Here is a 21,536-nt window from a genome sequence, read left to right as displayed (position 1 = left end):
CCAGTGTGTCAGTGTGCCAGTTCCCCCGGCAGTCTAGGCCTATAGCAGCATGACAAAAGCTGGTCCAAGCCTGATCCAGCTCTAACTATAAGCTTTATCAAAAAGGAAAGTTTTAAGCCTACTCTTAAAAGTGGAGAGGGTGTCTGCCTCCCGGACCCTGACCGGTAGATGATTCCAAAGGAGAGGGGCCTGATAATTGAAGGTTCTACCTCCTATACTACTTTTAGAGATTTTAGGTACAACTAGCAGGCCTGCATGTTGGGAGCGTAGAGTTCTAGAGGGGTAATAGGGCACTATGAGCTCTTTAGGATACGAGGGTGCCTGATTTTTAAGGGCTTTGTAGGTTAAAAGAAGGATTTTAAATTCCTCAACTGTATCTTGTTCATGATGCTCTAACACAACTTGTCCCATCTTAAACAAAGCGAACACATTCTCAACCAACTCATGAAAAATCAACTTTTACATCTTTTATTTAACAATGAACAAAATATGCAGGACTAAACAGAAATACTCTAAAAGATGACTATGGGGACATCTTTGGTTCCTCCTCATGATTAGCAAGCCTTTACATTCACCATGGGAACACAGGAAGACATTAGGTTTCCCATTTCTATTTAAGTTGACACCTTAATACCAATGCTACACACAAAGTACCACACAGGAATGTCAGAGGAAAACACACACCTTAGGGAGAGAGGATACAATTCAATAGTCCAATTGTGTGTTTTAAAATGCTTCTATATTCCAACTTGCCTCCGTCAACCCCCCCATCTCTGAAAATCAACAGGGACTGTGTTACGTTCAGCGTCAAAGCAGAGACTGATCTCTGCAGGGAGACGTGCTGTCTGTTTATGCGATACATTCATGCAGGGCAGAGGATATTCTGAATATACTTCTTCTTCTACTTTTGGCTGCCACAGAATCAAACCACAAGTTTTGCATAGATGTCTTTGACTTTCTCTGCGTTCTGATGTTCAATCTGATTCCAAGCTACTGCACTCATTAGGGCTGGGAGGAGACAATCATAGTCATGTGGTCCACACTTCCAAAAAAGCAAAGTACAGAACAGTATGCATACAGGAGATGAAGTTGAACAGGGTTAAAGTGGTCGACATTATAAGAATCAAAACTTTCTAAAACACGTTTCCAAGAGCTATAGAATAAAAGGAATGAAAAGAAGCGTTTAAGATTGGTCCAAACTGCATTACATTTCTGGGTTACATAATATTTGCATTTCTACGTCTTAGTGGTGCTCTGTAGGATCCATATGCAGCAAAGACAAACAATAAATACAGAGCTAACAATAAGACACCAAAGACATGAAGCATTCACACTGAAAACAAACATGAAAACTGCCTGTGTGACAGAAACACACCTGACAGAGATACACACAGGTTCTTCTAGGTTCCAGATCTTCACACCAGCACTGATGGGAACTGAACATGAGACCGTGTGGCCACACACACACATTAAACGCTCATCCTTTGATGATTGTGGCATACACCTGTTAGTCTGTGGTTCATGTAGTGGACTGCATACAGAGGGGGTCTGGGCATTTACATAAAGAACTGAAAAAATAGATTTGGACAGATGCCTGCAGTTTTCATTGAAACACAGTCGTTTTGTTTAAGATAAGGAAGGCCTGGTTGTTGGATAACTTGTAACGTATCTTTATGAGTCATTATGTACAAAGTCATGTTAATATCTGAACTCTGTCTTCTTAAACTTTCAATCTCTTTCTATACACAGACAGCAACATGTGGAGCAGTGGAGTAATTCTACATTTGTCATTAACTTGGAGAACAAACAGCATAAAAAGGAATCTGTGGAAATATATAATCCTCTCATCATCCATGTAAGAACCTGCAGAGCATGCTGATAGGACTCAAGTCCACCTTGGGATTTAAACTGCTCGCGACCTGTTTCAGATAGGCTTCATCCAGGGATAGCAGGGGCTTGCAGACTGGGATATTACTGTCTATTAGCTTGCTGGATGCTGGAGCGCTGAGAAAAGGCTGTGAGCAGCGTTTCCTCATTCCTGTGCAGCTATGGACTGAGCCTCGACCGCTTCTAATGAAGCCTCCGTGTCCAGCTCTGGGTCACAGTGACAGGACTGGGAGCAGGGGGTGATTTCTGGGACGAGGTTGCTAGTGGGCTCCAGCAAAGAGTCTGTTGGTTGTGGTGAAGGCGAGTCTGTTCCTGGGTCGGAGAGGGGGGTAGTTGCAGTTCCACTTTGCTGATCCCCAAACTTCTGAACCTTCTTGTTCAGCTCGTTGCGTTCTACTTTCAGTGCCCGCCGCAGCTTCTCAAGGCGATGGACTTTACTCTGAAGTGCCTCAAACTCACGGTCCCGCACAGATTTCTGTAACACAGACACACAGACACACAGACAGACACAGACACACAGACAGACACAGACACACAGACAGACACAGACACACAGACAGACACAGACACAGAAACACAGACACACAGACACACAGACAGACACAGACGCACAGACAGACACAGACACACAGACAGACACAAACAGACACAGACAGACACAGACACAGAAACACAGAAACACAGACACAGAAACAGACACACAGACAGACAGACAGACAGACAGACAGACACAGAGACAGAGACAGACACAGCGACAGACACAGACAGACACAGACAGAGACAGACACAGAGACACAGACACACAGTTACATTTTCCTACTGTATCACAACCCAGTTTCAGTTTCAGTACATTATTGCGATTTACATCCCTAGCCTTAAAGCTAGGGTTGGTAGTCACTGAAAACTAGCATGAATTTGAATGTAGCATTTCCTCAGGACTCTGTCTAACCCCTCCCCCCCTCCCCTCAGAGTTCCTCAAAAACGACGCCCCCGCTAACATGCACGAGCGCCACTGATTCAGAACCATATGATGGTGACTGATTCAAAACTGGTCCTCAGCACATGGTTTGTGTTTTGCACTACGTCAACTCATGTCTCACTCAGCAGTAAGAAAACACCAAAACATTCTCATAGTGAAAGTTAAAAACACAAACAAACATGAAATGTACGCTCTGCAGGAGGCGGGCAGAATGGCAGGACAGGATTTGATTGGTTTCATCATTTGGCTCCTGATGGCAGGGATTGGTTGGTGTTTTCCCAGGTTTACTCCGGCTGTAGATAGCAGCTTTTTTTTTACCTCTTTTTTAAGAACACTTTATGTATTGATTACCATCAGGACAGAAAGATCATTTTAACCAGTAGAACAAAAAGTGGATCTAAATCTGACTACCAACCCCAGCTTTAAGTCAATCTATAACAACACCTCACATTCTGCCAAAATCACAGACTCATTTATTACAGCGACATGAACCATGCACTGCAGGTTTTAGTCATATGAACCAAAATGTCTCTTTTTTATAAGTACATCTAAATCTAGCTGCTGTCCTGAAGGCTTGTCAGGATACACATGAGATCCTTGAAGACTTGAATCGAAGTTAGAACAACAAAGACTGGATCAGAATAAAGAATATTTGACCAAAGTATGAAGATGATAAAAGCTGCTTCACCTCTTCTGCCATCTCCAGAAGAGCCTTGTTGCTGCTCTCCCATCTGGACCGGTACACAGCGGTCTCCTTCTCCAGCTTCTTGATCTTTTTAGTCATCTGCAACACAAAAGAAGAGTGAGAAGAGCATCTAGGGTTGTCAAACGCAAAGACACATTCGACTATTAGAACACCACTTGTTTATTACAATGCACTCAACATAAAGCATGCATTATTTACCGATTGTTTCACGACACAAACAAACTAAAAGAGGCAGGTTGAGGAGACACGGATGTAACCTGACTGCTATGCGTGCCAGTGTTACACAGCTGTTGGCTCAGGGCTACACACACTGACAAATGGTTGAACATAACGTCCAGCAGTGTTAATTTCCTTAACGAAAATGATGAGGATAAATGTTTGTGACAAGACTATGACGAGCTACAATATATCATAGTTAATAAAAACTCTGATCAACGTATGTTTGGATTTTGTTAACTAACGATGACGAGACAAAAACTTTAGTGGCCGACCGCCTGACATTCAAGGGGCTCAGTGTTAGCTTGGTCACTGCCTGCAGCAGGTGTGCTGTGTGAACCAGCTCTCCCCGCCTCCATGCATCTGTCTCATCTTCATTGAATATTTTTTTCAAAGTTTTGATCAAATCCTTGTCATCAAAGATGCAGATGAATTTCAGAGTGAACTGACTCTGTGGTGACCCTGTATTCATCTTACCTTCTCCATTTCCTGTTTGAAGGTGGTGAAAACCTCGTTGCTCTTGGACAGAGTGGTCTGAAACTCTTCAAACTTCTCCGTGTACAGTGACAGCTTGAAAACAACACAAACAGATGGTTATTTATACCGGAGATGGTTCCAATACAAACCACTTCCACACATCTCCAGACTTTTCAGCTGAACCATATTTGACATTATTGTACACACGGCTAGTTTGAACGATCAGAGCTCTAATGTTTGTTTATCTGGCATCCTAAGGCTACTAGCTTTACAACTGGGATGATTCAGCCAGCCTTTGTAAAACATGTGGAAGAGCTTTTCTCTTAACATCAAATCTTTGCTCTCTATATAAAGGATCTTGGCTTTTTGTTGCATGGTGACATTTGTTTCTGGTAAAGTCAGTCCATGTAGAGCTGTTGAGGTGTAGAGACGGAGGGGAGACCTGCTGTTTGAGGTGAACTTCCTGCTGCTTCATCAGCTCACACATCCTCTGAGACTCCACGGCTTCATTCAGCAGCTACAACCAAGGACAATGACAAACAACTCAGACAGACTTTCTGAGAAAAAGGAAACAAAAATGCTGCGTTGTGTTTTAAATGTCACATCTTGTAAGTGGAGCAGATACTTACAAAGTCCTTCTCTCTGTCGTGGCGCTCCTCAGACTCCTTCAGCAGCTCCTGGGCCTGGTGTAGCTTGGCATCCACAAGCTGTTGCTGAAGGTCTTTGTGCTTCACCACCTTGTCTATGTGCTGGTTTCAAAACATCAGAGGTCAGAACAACAAGCATGTTCATCAAAAGAAAACAAGGTTAACTGTGATGGAATGTAGGGAGTCCCTGGGACCCATGGGGAGGGACTGAGTCGGTCCTTGGGGACTTTAGTGGGTCCACAATTAAAAATTTGGTTCCATGGGAGCATGATCTGGGGACGAGTATTTCAGATAGCCAGTGGAGAGACATTTTAAAACTGGTCCACTCATCAACTATATGTGCCAGGCATGGCCTAATGCAGTGCAAGATACTCCACAAAGCCAACTTCACCAATGCTAGATTGGATTAAATATATCCAAGTCATAGTGATGCTTGCAACCGTTGTGAAAGATCTCTGGCTGACCATTCACACATGTTCTGGACATGCCCAAAACTCACAGACTTTTTGTCCACTATTTTTGATACTCTCGGTCAAGCTCTTGATATGTCTTTAACACCGAACCCATCACTCCTGATGATACAGGAGACACAGCGTGAGCAGAGTTAAGTGCTGCAGAGAGCTACTCTGTGTCACTGCTCAGTTTAGGCCGCTCTATGTGGGGCAGGAGTCTGGCAGAGGGGACTGAATGTGAAGAGGAAGGTCTCCACTTTCATATAGATGAAACTCAAGGCGTTTACATGCTGCCGTTTCAAGGCGGGGTAATTACAACCCTGTTACATCTCATCTGCAATAACACAAGGAGGCGTTGGAGGATAAAGTAAAGCAGGGCTGAACAGTGCTGTGTGTCTGTGTGTGTGTGTGTGTGTGTGTGTGTGTGTGTGTGTGTGTGTGTGTGTGTGTCACCATGAGCACTCAGGTACTGCCCACCTCTTCTCGTAGTTTGTACTGCTCATACAGCTTCTTCAGTTTCTCAGCCAGCTCTGTGTTCTCTTGTCGGAGGCTGCTGTTTCTCTCGTTGTGCTGCTCCATCTGAGCCTGAATGTCGTTCAGAGTCAGCTGGAAATGGGCGGTCACCTCTTTCCTCTTTTCCTCTTCTAGCCGTGTTCGTTGCACTCCCTCCTCCTGCAGAGAGAACAGAGTAAAACATGTTTTTTTAGGTTTGTGAAATCTTCCCTGGACAGATCACCAACCTTTAAGAAGTGTCTACTGCTTCAATAAATACATCTACCTTTAACCCTAAAGGCTGATTTAGACTTCTGCGTCTCCCCTACGCAGCAGGGGCTGACACAGACATTAGCACCACATGTATAGACCTCTGCGTAGGTATGGGAGTTACGCAGACCTCCAGCGTAGACTACGCCGTCGATTCAATGCAGAAGTATAAATCAGCCTTTACTAGAATCACCATGTATACATAGAGGGTTCTTCTGGTACCTTGAGAGTACGGTTGTGTCTCTGCAGTTCTCTACAGAGACTCTCCAGCTTGCTGCGGGCCAGGATGGCCTTACTGTGCTCAGTTCTCAGGTTGTCTTTCTCCTGGACCAGCTGGTTCTGTTTCTTCTGCAGCGCCTTCATCTGCTTTTCGGTGTTGCGGTGCTCCTCCAGCTGTCACACACAAATGTTGTTGGGGTTTTACACGTCAAGGACAAGACACATTACATAATTATGAAACTAAAATGCCTCCTAAAATAAGACTCTTGACCCTTTGACTCTTCCTTTAATGACGACATTGAAGTAAAGGGTTAACAGTACTCTGGATCATTGTTCAAATAAACATGCTAAATGATGTGCAGTTAAGAGATCTGTTTAATAAAGAAACACATCCATGAGTAAAGATAGTTTGTCAAACAATGCCAAAACAAAGCATTATTTAGTTGTTCATTAAAGTTGATTGGTTATACCTTTGATCCTGATCACTACTGTAGACCAGTCTGCATCTATCAGCTGGATAACAAAGCCAGATCAAACATCCCCTTCCCCCAAACTTTGAAACAGGAAAATGGTCTTTCCAGTAAACTAGTGGTGTTAAAGTTGACTCCATCTATAGTTACATTCCATTCTAAGGTTGTTTTTTTCATGCTAGCATATGGCCCAATGTGTTGACGAACCATTTAAAGCTGTAGCTTAAAGCTGTGCCCCTCGACCTGTTGAGTCAGGTCCCCCATACAGAACATTTTAGGAGCTGCCATCACCAGCATCCATGAAGGTACGGGGTGCTCCAGTGCATGTGACACTTGCACCTGCACATTTGTGAGGGCGGCATTAATGCTTAGCCGTATAAGTTTTGAACATAGATTGTATAAACATGGAGGTAGTCTTGGTGACGTCACACATCATTTTCTGAAGCGAAGCTAAATGAAGACACATTAAATCAGTTTGAGGGACAATGGGGGTCGCAAGTCTTTGGCTTCTATATTTTGGGGCTGCAAATCTTTGGCACCTATATTTTGGGGGTTGTGAGTCTTTGGCACCTACAGTCATGGCCAAAAGTTTTGAGAATGACAACTATTAATTTTCACAAAGTCTGCTGTTTCAGTTTTTATAATGGCAATTTGCATATACTCCAGAATGTTATGAGGAGTGATCAGCTCAACTGCAATTAATTGCAAAGTCCCTCTTTGCCTTGAAAATGAACTTTATCACCAAAAACACATTTCCACTGCATTTCAGCCCTGCCACAAAAGGACCAGCTGACATAATTTCAATGACACACAGGTGTCACACACATTAACACAGGTGTGGGTGTTGATGAGGACAAGGCTGGCGATCAATCTGTCATGATTGAGTGACTGGACACTTTAAAAGGAAGATGGTGCATGACACCATTGTTCCTCATCTGTTAGCCATGGTTACCTGCAAGGAAACACGTGCAGCCATCATTGCATTGCACAAAAAGGGCCTAACAGGGAAGTTTATAGCAGCGAGTAAGATTGCACCTCAGTCAACCGTCTATCCAATTATCAAGAACTTCAAGGAGAGAGGTTCAATTGTTGCCAAACAGGCTCCAGGGCGCCCAAGAAAGTCCAGCAAGCGCCAGGACCGTCTCCTGAAGGTGTTACAGCTGTGGGATCGCGCCACCACCAGTGCAGAGCTTGCTCAGGAATGGCAGCAGGCAGGTGTGAGTGCATCTGCACGCACAGTGAGGCGAAGACTTTTGGAGGAAGGCCTGGTGTCAAGGAGGGCAGCAAAGAAGCCACTTCTCTCCAGTAAAAACATCAGGGACAGACTGATATATATTGGGGTTGTGAGTCTTTGGCACCTATATATTGGGGATGTGAGCCTTTGGCACCTATATTTTGGGGGTTGTGAGTCTTCTCTGCAGTTCTAACACTTCTGCATTGGCTTCATATTGTAAGACCGGAGGTTGCCCCTTGGTTTTGGAGCAATAAATGACAGTACAAATGACATTACAGGGACATCAATGTTGTTTCTTTATCTGGTGATATAATTGGGTATGGGGTCTTGGTGCTTTTTAATGTTTCACAGCGTCCCAACATCTTTGGGAAATGGGGTTGTAGAAAAATGATTGAAGTACTTTGAATGAGCTAGATACAAATATTGCACACTTACTCAAGTGAAGTGCCACCACACACTGACTAATGACTTAACATTAGTGAAACGAAACACTTACCAACTCAGCATACTTTTTGCAAAGGCCAGCCAGCTTCTCCTCCGGGGTGCTCAGTGTATTTAAAGTCTGCATGAGAAGAGTGATCTCTTTTCCTGCAAACACATAAAAACAGACACAGGACAGAGCACGACTGAAATCCAACGTACTTCCATTGACTTCTTTGCCTTCTGGTAGTTTAGTCAGTAAAAGGCTTTGAAGTGTATCTAGAGGTAACAAGAAACATTCCAAGAAGAGTGAGTAGCTTCTTACCCAGACCCTTTACTTTCCTCTTCTCCTGAGTCTTCTTTTGCTCCTTCTCTATCTCATTATTTGCTCCATTGACTTTGCCCTCCCCCGGTTTTTCGTCCTCCTTCTCATTGGTTAGGCCATTGAGTTCTGGGCTGTGTAACTGGCCATTGGGCAGGGTGCTGGCACTGTCAGAAAGGCTTTCACGACAGTAGGTGCTGAGAATGTCCTCCAGTTGCCTGCTCAATTCCTCAGCCATGTCACACTGAGACAGTGCTGCCACTGCATCTACTGGGGGTAAATGGTAAACTACATTTCTAAAGCATATTTCTAGTGTACCAATGACTCACAGCGCTGTACAGAACATGTCACAATTCTCCTTCCACACACAAATTCACAAACACTCTGATGCCTTTACAGGCATTTGGAATAAAGGATGCTGGGACATGTGGACCGAAGAAGCCAGGGGTCAAACAGCTGTCTGCGGATTGAAGGATGACCCACTGTGCCACAGGCCCCCTTACATCGATTAATTGATTGCTAAGAAATTACTCGAAACACACATTTTTTGTTTTCAATTTTCCGTCACGTGGAACAAACATCATGTGGTCTCATTCCATTCAGGTATCAGGGAGGTGTTTTAAGTTTAAAGCATGTTTTATGTGAACCAGTTAAAGGTGTTGCACACAGTGGAGATGCTCAGCTGGCGGCTGCGGCTGTGCATCAGGTCTCCACGAGCGCTAAAGAGGATCAACTGCTGCCAACAACGACACGGACACGAAGGTTGACAACTTTAAACAGGACATTTCTCCACCTTTAGATTCAAAGCCAACAGACTGGTGGGGACTGTTAGTACACTGTTTGCAGATCAACAACATCAGAGCCGTCTGGGCTTTTCTGCAGCTGGACTGATTATAACCCGGTTGTGCTGACCACGTACACATGCTCATTTTTTTCTATAAGAAGGAGTAGACAGAAGTCTACCCGTATTCAATACCGTCAGTTAAATGCACTTTGTTGCTATGGAAAATACAATTTAGGGGAAAAACAGCATAATTTGCATTATCTTTGACATAAGAAAACTCAATGTTTCTATATTGATTAATCGATAATTGATCGTTAACATTTCCAAAAATCGATCACGGAAAATACTTGAAATTTACATCCCTAGTAAAAACGTAAACCGGGTCCTGCCAAAGGCAACACCATCAGACAGGGGAGGCCCCCTGGAGGGGAGTTTTCACAGGGTTTAATAATGTCAACACTGGAGGGACTAAACACATCTCAGTCATGAGTATGTCTCAAAACTAATCATTTCATGTTCACCGAGTTAAGACAAGTCACGTTTAAAGTCATCTTGGGAGCACTCCTCTCTGAAAGTTCGGTTATTGTATAGCTCTACCTTTAAAGAGACTCATAATGTATGTGATGTTAGGCTGATGAGTTATTGACCAAGGAGGGCAGGATCTGTAAACATGCTTCTGTAAACAAACCCTCCTGAACAAACACTTAAAGAAGTTGAGAATATAAACTGGACATAATCAATCACCTAACCTGGGGTCATGTATTTCCTGAAGTAGTTTTACATTTTGAATGCACAGTATGGATTTACTGAGTCTGTCATAGATGCCTTCCAAGTCTGAGCGAGTCTGAGTGAGGCGAGTGAAGACAAAAACACAATCCATCACCTACATACGTAAAGACTGGAGGGAAAGGTCACGGGAAACAAGGCTGTGTTTCATGATACAGACCCAGGGGTGTGACTCATCACGGTTACTTCACACACACTGCTGGAGTCTACACAGAGAAGCTTAAAGTACAGCACCACAGGATTTGCTTTAACTTGCATGAGTCACACTTGGGCAAACTATTCCCGTAACAGTATTTATCCATACTCATGTGCATGTAGTCCAGTTGGACTAGACCGTACAGTTTGTCAGGTGTCTGCAACCTTTACAGGGTTTTATCCCAGTGTGTCTGTTTGCTTTGGTCCCATTGTGTAGAAGTGAAATGACTGTAGCGTGCTGATAGAATGAGATTTATCCTCTTATCAGATGAAACTGTTTCTTTCCTTTGTGGGAACAGTGTGCAGTGCAGAAGGGGTTAACAAATCACAGAACTCAGTAATGTTTGAAACTACAATAATATCCGATCAGGACTGAAGTACTGAGATATTGTGGAGCAGCTGGTGATTTTAACCCTTAATATGTGCGGGGCAAATCTAAGTGACGTTGTCCACCACTCTGTAGGAATGAACTAATACAGTGCAGGTTGGATCTATAAAGCAAGGTAGAGGTGGCTCAGGATACTGCTCCCCTTATGCTATGAGCAGGAGAGACCTCGGTCTGGTACCTTTGAAAAAGGTTTGTCATCATGTAAATTCAGTGAGTGTGTCATGGGCTGCTTTCGTTTGGAGTTGTCTCTGGTAAACTTTCTGCAGCTCTCAGCTCAGCACTACAGCACTCGCTGTTTGATTAGTGCTAACACCAGCTGTAAACATCTTTGTTGGGATGAGACTCCCTCCACTTGCGTCATTCACTTGCGTCTTACATAGGACTTCCACTAGATCCGCATCCGGCTCCGTGCTCTCTCGTCCGTCAACACCCACCGGTTGTGTTTTCAGAACGCAGCACAGATCAGGACCTCCGGACAGCTGGAGTCATGTGACCGAGGTTTTCCTGCAGTAATCACTGAATCAAGGATTCTCCTCCTCCTCTCCTCATCCATGTTGTCTTTCTGGTCCTCTGAAAACCTCTGACCTGTTGACTCCAGGCCTGGCTCCGCTCATCATGACTTTGGTTTGTTGTTGTAGTTAAGTGAAATACGATCTGGTGATAACACAGAGTGTTTTATTCTGAAAATTAACCGGATGTTTTCATTTTGTTTTGGTGAAACCTGACTTCCTGTCCCGCTCCATCTGCTCTGTTGAGATTGTTGCGTCGTGCTCCGGCATTCGGCAAAAATAGAAGTCTTGTGTACCTGATCCGAAGGACTCCGACCTGCCGGACCGCAACGGAGCGGATCCAGTGGAAGTGAACACATAACACATTGACTTGAATAAAAACCTATCAGATCTGGTGCTGTGATGGATCGAAGACGGACCGGACACAGATCTGGTGGAAGTCCCTTGTTAGTCCCTCCCACCAGTGATGCATGGAGAGATGCGAGTAAATGAAGGGAAGGAAAGAGGGAATGGGGAAATTTGTTTAAGGAGACATGAGACGTCCTTTCCCTCCAAGAGCGTCACGTGAAGCAACGTCTTTCTGTGATGACGGCGTCAGCTGATCACCGCTGGATCAGCTGTTAGTCAGCTGTACCAGCTGTTTGTGTCTGCACACATGTTCACTGTAATAACTCTGATAAAAATAAACAGGAACAGAGCTCTGTCTCTGAGTTTACACCTGCACGTGAAGAGAACCTGCACTGTGTCCTCTGTGTTCTGCTTAAAGGCATACAGATCAGTCTCCTGGTGAAGTGTCTCATTGTTTCATTATGTGTGTATGATTGTGAACTCTACATCTTCAATCAATCAGACTTCATTTATAAGGTTATTTTCATACAATACTGTAACACAAATTGCTGTACATAAAACAATAAATAAACAAAGTAATAAAATAGAATAAAGTAAACATACAAGACCCCCTATCCCACAGCCCTCTAACCCGGACCACTAAGAAAGACGATGACACACATGTCCAGCTTTCAGAGTGAAAGGAAGACAGGAAGTGGCGAGTGTCACTTGATTTTGGACCATATTCAGGGGTCCTCTGAGGTTTAACTCCTTACACACATTCATCAGATCCTTTCAAACATGGTCATGGTTGTGGCAAGGCCTCGAAGTTGGGTGTCTTGCCATGAAACAGGAAGTAGTTTACCTCAGCCATCATACTCCTGTACAAGACTGTTGAAGGTCCAGGGTAGTAATCGATCAGTCATAGCGCCCCCTAGCAGCAGAAGAAACGCTTCGTTCTAGCGTTGCTGCAGAATTGCACTGTGTATATACGCCCCATGTTTAAAGCTGTAATCATGGCGATACATTGTTCACCATTAAACAGGAAGTCGTTTTTTGAGGGTCTTAAAATACTTAGAGTCACCAAACCTGGTCCACATGAGCCCAGTGGAGATAAGAAGATTTATGTGTTGGTCGGTGAGCGAGGCTAAAAGGCTGATTGTAGTCCTTACAATATTTCAAAGATTGTGGCCCTGCAGCACGTCATTACTACAGGACTCATTATTTCTGTGATTTAGAAAGAAATATTAAATTCAAGAATGATACTCTGTTCATACATTGGTTTTGATGAACGTCTTGTATGTTGTTCTAGTGCTGGGCGATAATTCAATAACGATAATTATCGCAATATAATTTTTCTCGATATAAATATTCAACATTTCCGATAAAAATAAACATGTAATTACACCTTCCGGCCACTTAAAATGGAGGGGGCGATAATGAGCCTCAGACGTTAGTTGCCACCCAACATTAGACAGAAGAAGAAGACTGCTTTAAGACTTTAGGAGCAGAATGTAAACACAGCTGAAACGAGCGACACTGAAGAAAACTGAAAAGCTAGCAGCTGAAAGCAGAGTCGTTAGTCTGACACTGAGTCGACTCTGTGTTAACTATTAACTTCATACACTTCATTAAATCTACTTTCAGGATGTGGGTAAAGGAAGAGCACAGAGACTACGGCTGTTTCCGAAATCACCTACTATACTAGCAGTACCTACTGATATGTCCAAAATTCAGTATGTAGTAAGTAGTATGTGAACAAGAGCAAAATCTGCAGTATGCCAAAACTCCCCGGATGTCTACTGATACGGGAAAATATCTCAGCGTGCATCGGACCAGTCTGCCTCACGTACTGTTTCCCATAATGCACAGCGCTCGTTCTGCTTTTTCTTTTTCCTCATTTTTTGACGGGAGGAAATCCGTTTTTGGGTGCTGTGAAAGTTATCAAATTACATATAAACCACTTCCTAACTTTTTAAATCATAAATGGATGCTAAATAAGCTTTTTATTTATCGGCTTCGCCGTTGTTTACTTCCGCTTTCCGAAACCGGAAATCCAGCGAAGTCTGGCTCAGCATGCTGCATGACAGATCGAACAGAACAGTCATACTACATACTAAATTCAAACGCAGTATGTAGTAGGCAATACCTACTGCCTACTACATTAGTAAGTAGTATGTAGCAGGCCGTTTCGGAAACAGCCTACTTCTGCTGTGAACACGTTTAATGTCCACCATGACTGTAGGACAACTGAACACTGAATAACAGTGATGCATTCACTGCACTGTGGGAAACAACATCACTCTGCCTGTAACCCTTAGTAATCTTAAAGGGGAGAGCACAACTCAAAACAATACTCTATAAACTGATACACAGAATACAGTCTAATATATCTTTGTTGTAAATTTAAATTTAAATCTTTACCTTTAAATGAAATCATGATTTGATATTTATCGTGATAATTATCGATAGATATGTAATATTTTATCGTGATAACATCATTTTCAATATTGCCCAGCACTAACCTAGTCAAAAATAACCTTCTGATGTCTTCACAACTCACTTGTGAGTAACAGATCATTTAAGCTTGACAAAATAGTTATTTGATTTATTTGTGATACATATCGATAACGACTGATATGAAAAAATAATCGTGATAGGATTTTTCCCATATCGCCCAGTCCTACTATGTAGGGAAAAGTTGTGGTTCATATCTGTAGCATCAGTCTTCAGACTAAGCAAAGGGCTAATGCACAGGTTTGCCATAGCAGACTGGGACATCCAAAGGGGAGTCGATCCCTAACGAGCAGCGTACCTGGATTCCAATAAATAAACTGTTCTCATGTTACAGATACACTCTGACACTTTGATTCACCTTGTGAATAATAAACCTTTACCTTTGCTTCCCACCTCATCACCTTGTGGAGGTGCGTCTGTCTGTGGTTCAGACTCTTTGGGCCTGTCACTTTCCGAGTCCACTTTAGCAGCTGCAGGTGACCTGGCCCCCCCTGTGGGTGGTGAAGCCTCCTCCCCGCTCTGAGGGGCAGACTCTTCTGTGTCCTGTTTTTTCATCTTTAGTATCTGTTGAAGTAAACAGATGGTGGATTTGGTAACAATAAGGAGTTCTGTTTCATCATTATTCTACAGACAAACCCCCTGAATCACTCTGTAGATTGAACTTCAGTGTTTTCAGGAGGCAAGGCAAGGCAGCTTTATTTGTATAGTGCATCTCGTACACGAGGGAAACTCAGTGTGCTTTACATTAAACAGTCCCTCCAGGAAGTTGCGATTTCGCGATCGCAACTATCAACGCAAATTCAACCAATCAGTGCGATTTTTTCGCGGCCCTGCAATTTTTTACAATCACCGCAAATTTGACCAATTACCTCAATCCCAGCCCCTGTACGTCATCGGTGTTGTCATCAATTTCACTTCCTTAGAACACAAACATAAGTCCTCCCCTGATCCGCACTTTTCAACAACAAAACACGCACAGAGAACGGGTGAAGAGAGAGGACAGCAGGCAGGACAAGTGACCATGACAACATTGTTATTTATAGATTGAGGGGCTCAGTGTTAGCTTGGTCTCTACCTGCAGCAGGTGTGCTTTATGAACCAGCTCTCCTCACCTCCATGCATCTGTCTCATCTTCATTGAGGATTTTTACCCCCGGTGTGTGTTAGTGACAAAGACACAACCGGGGGACGTCTGTTTACTATTTGATGTTTGACGTTGTTGCCGTGGTTACCGTAAAAGGCTCTGCATCTACAGCTTGATTTAATCCAGTTTGGTGAAACATCAGACACATTCAGTAAGTTTTGATCAACTCCTTGTCATCAAAGATGCAGATTAATTTCAGAGTGCCGTGAACTGACTGTGCATCAGTCGCTGTGAGGTGCATTCAGGGACCGTCGTAAATGTGCAATATAGCTCTTTCATGGCATTTTTCTGTGAATCAAGAGAATCAAAATACAGTCAGTGGCCACATCAAGAATGTTTTCTAAACACAACTGTAATTTAGAATATTTACTTGCCCCTGAGATGTTATTGGGGGACAAAAGCAAAAAAAAAATCGCAACTTTCACCGCAATTTTTCCAAAAAGCTGTCGCAAATTCAGGCTTTTTGGGACGCAACAATAACAAACAAATCCTGCAAAATCCTGGAGGGACTGAATCAAACATGAAAAGCATTGGAGACATTCAGAAAAGCATAAAAGAACATAATTAAAATGACAAATATAATAAAACAGAAAAGAAAATTAGAAATATGTTAAAAATAAAATTAGGTTAAAATAATCTAAGATAGGAAGGCAGTGAAAAATAAAAAGGTCTTAGTCTTTGATTTAAAGAGGTGAGAGTTGGAGCAGACCTGCAGCTTTCAGGGAGTGTGTTCAGATATGTGGTGCATAATGACTAAACGCTGCTTCACCATGTTTCCTTCTGACTCTAGAGACTGAAAGCAGACCAGTACCTGATGACCTCAGAGGTCCAGATGGTTCATACAGTAGCAGAAGATCAGTCTAAACCATTCAGTGCTTTATAAACCATCAGCAGGATTTTAAAGTCTATTCTCTGACAGACAGGAAGTCAGTGTAGAGATCTAAGAACTGGAGTGATGTGGTCTACTTCTTTGGTCCTTGTTAGGACTCGAGCAGCAGCATTCTGGATGAGCTGCAGTCTTCTGATGGACTTTTAAGGGGGTCCTGTAAAGACCCCGTTACAGAAGTCTAGTCTGCTGAAGATAAATGCATGGAGGAGTTTTTCTGCATCCTGCTGAGACATAAGTCCTGAAGTTGAACCTTCTATCTCTTTTCTAAAGGATGAAGATGGACCCTGTGTTTGTTTTGTTTGCATTTTCCACATGTCAGTGTAAAATTGGACATCCTCATGTAGAATCCATTGAATGAACATAATGTCTTTAATTTAGCAGCAGACAGAGTCCTGCAGCTCAAACCCTCCTCATGCTGTTCCTGTGTGACACACTGACAGCTCACAGCTTTATGAAACCTCACAGAAAACTAACTCTTAACCCGGTAAGAACTAGGAGCCCCTCCACACAGAGAGTTAACTCACTTTAAGGTGAAGTCAGATAACCTCACAGGAAACTCAATCATTCTGCGGTTCTTGAAACATCATTATAAGGCAAAGCAACATGTTATATCCAGTTTGAACTTCTCAGGGTTTCTCATCTCTGAGAACTATCAGGCGTTCAGACTGCGTTAGCTCCCACATGCTAACCACCGTTAGCCACTGCGACTGAAACAGCACGATTCAAACTATCCCAGAGCAGCCTCATGCTAACAGGACTCATCTATCCCAGACCTGGAACAGTCCACATGGAAGTATTAGAACAATCACCTACTTAAATGTTAGGGAGTCACTTCTCTTCAGAGCCGAGCAGTAAACAACCGAGGTGCTTCCGCAACAGTGTGGACCTGTGGACCCGCAGATGTGACTCCTTCTTCTTCTTCTGCTTCTTCTTCGTCTCCTTCTTCTTTGGAGTTCATTGACGGTGGGCAAACCAGCTCATAGGTGCATTACTGCCACCTTCTGGACTGGAGTGTGGATCAGGAGATTCCAGTCAGGAAAATAATTAAATTAAATCAGACAAAACAAAACAAAACAAAATTACTAAATTCGTTTAACTAATCCACAATCACTTAGAAACTTAATAATCCTGTTTTATATTTTACCTGCTGCTTTCCCTAACAAAGCTGTCAGGTTTCCTTCTTCTTCTTCTTCTTCTTCTTCTTCTTATTCTTCTTCTTCTATATTTTAATGGCGGTTGGCAAACAGCTTGTTGGTGCATTACCGCCACCTTCTGGACTGGAGTGTGGAGTGTACTATTCTAAACCATAGACCGTATATAAAATGGACGTCGCTCGACTCGAAGTGAGGCTGCCACAAAAACTGCTCCCCCTAGTGGCTGGCTGCAGTATAGGTCAAAAACTTCATCTTCCCCATTCATTTGAATGGGGCTGCAGTCAAACTTTAAAAAATAAATACACGTGGTACGAATGTTTCTCACATCCGTATGCTGTGGTGATATGTAGTTATTATTTGACTGTTTTGTGTTCAAGGTAGTGTTAATTTTGTTAATAAAAATTATGACGAAATGTGTTCGTCAACGACTATTTTTTCAAGATGAAAATGAGACTAAGACGTGCTAAAGTGCATCACTGATAATAAAAACTCTGACAAACGTATGATTAGTTTTCGTTGACGAGACGATGACGAGAAGAAAACATTAGTGGCCGACCGTCGGACATTCAAAATTCATGTTTCCCCCGCTGTGCGTCTAATCTCTAGAAATAAAAGTGATGACTTCCTGTGACAGGCTGAGTTATTATCTGAGGGGCTCAGTGTTAGCTTGGTCTCTACCTGCAGCAGGTGTGCTTTATGAACCAGCTCTCCTCACCTCCATGCATCTGTCTCATCTTCATTGAGGATTTTTACCCGTTAGTGACAAAGACACAACCGGGGGGACGTCTGTTTACTTTTTGCAGTTTTTGCTGCTATAACCGTAAAAAGCTCCCCATCTACAGCTTGATTTGTTCCAGTTTGGTGTTACACCAGACACATTTATTAAGTTTGGATCAACTCCTGGTCATCAAAGATGCAGATGCATTTCAGAGTGCCGTGAACTGACTGTCTGTCCAGTGCCTCTGTCGCTGCGAGGTGTATTCAGGGACCATGGTAAAAGTGCAATACAGCCCTTATATTGTGTCCATGGCATTTTTATTTGAATCAAGACAATCAAAATATCTTCACAGTGGTCACATAAAGAATGTTTTATTTGGGCATTTTAGCAGTGAGAGGCAAAATTATTTCACTTAAGACATTACACAAGCAAAAGTGTTAAAAGAGTGAAATATTGACTCTTTGAACACTTGGTAACCCTGATACTGATATCTGGGCGACTACATGAATTATTTTAAAGATAGAAAATGTTTTGGCAAAAATCAAAGACTAAAATCTGACTAAAACTAGACTAAAATGTTTTGAGTTTCTGCAGACTAAAACTCGACTAAGACTATAAAGGGCTGAAGAGACTAAAATGTGACTAAAACTGTAAAGGATTGCAATAAAGGCTTAATGTCCTTTTAGCAGGAGCTCATTTATTCCACATCCACAGTAGCCCGCCAACATCACATTAACATGAATCTCATGAGAACCCTCGCGTACCTCTGACGGTGTAGCGGTATAACATGTAATAGTGCGCAAGCACTTTCAACATTACATGACTTCTCCCCTTTTTATATGTGTTATTATCTTAATAACAACATAAAACTCTATAACAAAAGGTGTCCCTCTTGACAGCACTAATTATAAATCTCTTAACTTGAAATAGTTCAAAACACACTGTCCCATTTTAAACTCAGAAAATTATGTTTTGTTACTCTTACCATTTCACAAACTCAAATCACTTGTTAACTTTAATATCTCCCATTATAAATGTTCAACAAGTAAACATCAACAACATCAGTGACAATACACTTTTCTTCAAACTTTCTTTACCCCCCTTTTTTTTTTTCTGGGAACCCCCCAAAGGCCACGAGTCTGTTATGTGCATAGACTGTATAAAATATGGACGTAGTATCCGTGACGTCACCCATCTGTTTCTGAAGAGCTGTTTTGAGACCAATCGTCGGCGGCAGCCATATTGCTGCTGTCAAGCCAGTGTGACGTAAAGAGGCGGGCTTTGAGCCTCCTAGCCAACAGCTGCAGTGTTCCCACAGGCAGCTGTGCCTCTCATTAGAAGACTAGTAATCTCAATATCTTTGAAATTGCTGTGTAGAAAAAAATTCACCCCCCTCACAGTGAGAGCACATCGAGAAAGGAGCTATCCAGACTACACTCATCTTCTGTACCAGGCTGTAAACATGTTTGATTTGATTTTGATTTGATGACTTTATTTCGAACATGTAAAAATAAAAAAAATACAATTAAAAAAAAAGCAGAAAAGAAGAAAGAGTTATACAAACATAAAATAAAAAGAAACAGTTTTACAAAAGAAACAAAATCAATATTAGCAAGCAGTGAAACAATTTACTCTACATGTATGAAAAGGAGTAGGAAGAAGTTTAAAACTTATCTAATCCTACCCCCTCTATTCACTGTTTTCTGCCATTATATGAGTGCAGTCCCACATGTCAAATCTTCATATATTAGCTTCATATTTATGCTAACAAACAAAAGTAAACCCCTCGTGATTATATACACTTGTCTTCCTCATTGTACCTTATTAAAATCATTTCTTTGTACTTCTTCTTGAATTGAATTATGTTCAGACATTGCTTTAGTTCCATACTGAGACTGTTCCATAGTTTATTAATGCTGTAAAGATCGGCTTTTCCCATTCATGTGTATGTGGTTTCTGGTACTTCTGGAGCCAGCTTCAAGCGGATCCTCGATGAACTGCAGCTTTTAACACTTCCGCATTGGACAATATTTTTAGACCGGAGGTTGCCGCTTGGTTGTGTGATTATAGGTCAAGCCTATTGATTGGTCTGCACACACGTCTAGATCTAGTCACAGTCTGACAAGGCACAGAGGTCGGAGGGGTAGCCTCACTCTGACAAACAGGAACAGTGTCTGATGCGTCGGGCCTGTCAAAGCGAACATCTGGCTCTGACACTTCACAGGGCGCTGCCGGGGTGGGCTGGGGAACAGGTCCAGGCTGAAGGTGACGACGGTTCAGCCTCAGGTCTGCTCCATGGTGCGTCCTGATAACAAAGGATCTCGGGGTAGTGCTCTCACTTGAGACTGCAAGCAAAGACCACAACTTCTCATGGTCCAACTTGGAGAGTACAACATCTCCTGGTTGCAGGGCAGATAAGGGTCTGACTCCATGGCGGCGGTTGAAGTGGTAGGCCTGTTTATCCCTTCCCTTGCTGTCCTTTTCTTTCACAGCAGCGTAGGGAGTGTTGTTCTAATTCTCCTTCCCATCAGTAACTCTGCCGGACTGAATCCCGTGGTGGAACAGGGAGTGGACCTGTAGATCATTAAAGCCATCACAGGATCATCCTGCTTGAGGATTTTCTTTGCAACTTGAACAGCTCTCTCAGCTTGACCGTTGCCTTGTGGGTGGTGAGGGCTAGATGTGCAGTGTTTAAAGTCAAGCAGTTTAGCGAACTCTTTGAACTCTGCACTGGAAAACTGCGGACCATTATCGCTCACCACCTCATCTGGAATGCCGAACCTTGCAAAGACAGATTTCAGCTTTCGGACAACTTGCCCGGTCGTGGTTGACGGCAGGTGTAGTATTTCAATGAATCTGGAGTAGTAATCCGAGATCACCAGGTAGTGTTGGTATTCATGCTCACAAAGGTCCATTGCAACTCTTTTCCAGGGTCGTTCTGGAAGCGGCGTAGAGATGAGAGGTTCTTTGTGTTGTGTTCTTCTCAGCTTACAGCACAACTGGCAAGATGTTACCAGCTTGTTCAGCTCAGCAGAGAGTCCAGGCCACCAAACTGATGAACTTGCCCTCTCTCTGCATTTGTTCAAACTCTGGTGTCCTTCATGGATTTTATGAAGAATCTCCTCTCATTAACCTTGCCACAACAATCCTGTTTCCTCTTAAGACAAGTCCGTTGTACTCTGACAGTTCTGATTTCACTGGAACATAAGCTTTAGCATTTATGGGAACTTGGCTTATGTGTTCAGGCCATCCTCTCTTTATGAGTCTCACTACAGTCAGCAGTTCGGAGTCGGCTGCTGTGGCCTTCCTTATTTCTTCCATCTTGCCTTCAGAAG

At 42.9% G+C, this 21,536-nt stretch overlaps 1 protein-coding gene across 4 annotated transcripts; it reads right to left on the bottom strand.

Moving 5' to 3' along the window:
* Positions 1 to 452: 452 nt before the first annotated feature.
* On the bottom strand, positions 453 to 17,527 carry txlna (taxilin alpha). Of its 4 annotated transcripts, XM_034704520.1 has the most exons (12): positions 17,474 to 17,527; positions 17,143 to 17,335; positions 14,678 to 14,861; positions 8,795 to 9,061; positions 8,546 to 8,637; positions 6,349 to 6,519; positions 5,842 to 6,036; positions 4,895 to 5,014; positions 4,708 to 4,782; positions 4,266 to 4,358; positions 3,555 to 3,650; positions 453 to 2,362 (listed from the first exon to the last, which is right to left on the bottom strand). In XM_034704520.1, the coding sequence occupies exons 3-12, from the start codon at positions 14,850 to 14,852 to the stop codon at positions 2,033 to 2,035; spliced, it is 1,614 nt and encodes a 537-aa protein (XP_034560411.1). In that variant the 5' UTR covers positions 14,853 to 14,861; positions 17,143 to 17,335; positions 17,474 to 17,527; the 3' UTR covers positions 453 to 2,032. The 4 variants fall into 4 exon arrangements, with proteins under 4 accessions (XP_034560411.1, XP_034560410.1, XP_034560412.1 ...); XM_034704519.1 differs by lacking the exon at positions 17,474 to 17,527 and having other exon boundaries at positions 8,795 to 9,079; positions 17,143 to 17,300; XM_034704521.1 differs by lacking the exon at positions 17,474 to 17,527 and having other exon boundaries at positions 8,795 to 9,058; positions 17,143 to 17,300.
* Between the last annotated feature and the right edge of the window lie 4,009 nt (positions 17,528 to 21,536).

This window comes from Notolabrus celidotus, chromosome 16 (genome assembly GCF_009762535.1).
Source record: "Notolabrus celidotus isolate fNotCel1 chromosome 16, fNotCel1.pri, whole genome shotgun sequence".
NCBI classification, from domain to species: Eukaryota; Metazoa; Chordata; class Actinopteri; order Labriformes; family Labridae; genus Notolabrus; species Notolabrus celidotus.
This window is presented reverse-complemented; position numbering and strand designations above follow the sequence as displayed.

Excerpts from the sequence above, each read along its gene's own strand:
- txlna (XM_034704519.1), bottom strand. The coding sequence starts at position 14,852 with ATGAAAAAACAGGACACAGAAGAGTCTGCCCCTCAGAGCGGGGAGGAG. Across the intron at positions 9,080-14,677 it reads TGATGAGGTGGGAAGCAAAG|TTTACCATTTACCCCCAGTA; the intron begins GTAAAGGTTTAT and ends TTAGAAATGTAG. Across the intron at positions 2,363-3,554 it reads TTCTGGAGATGGCAGAAGAG|AAATCTGTGCGGGACCGTGA; the intron begins GTGAAGCAGCTT and ends TCTGTGTTACAG.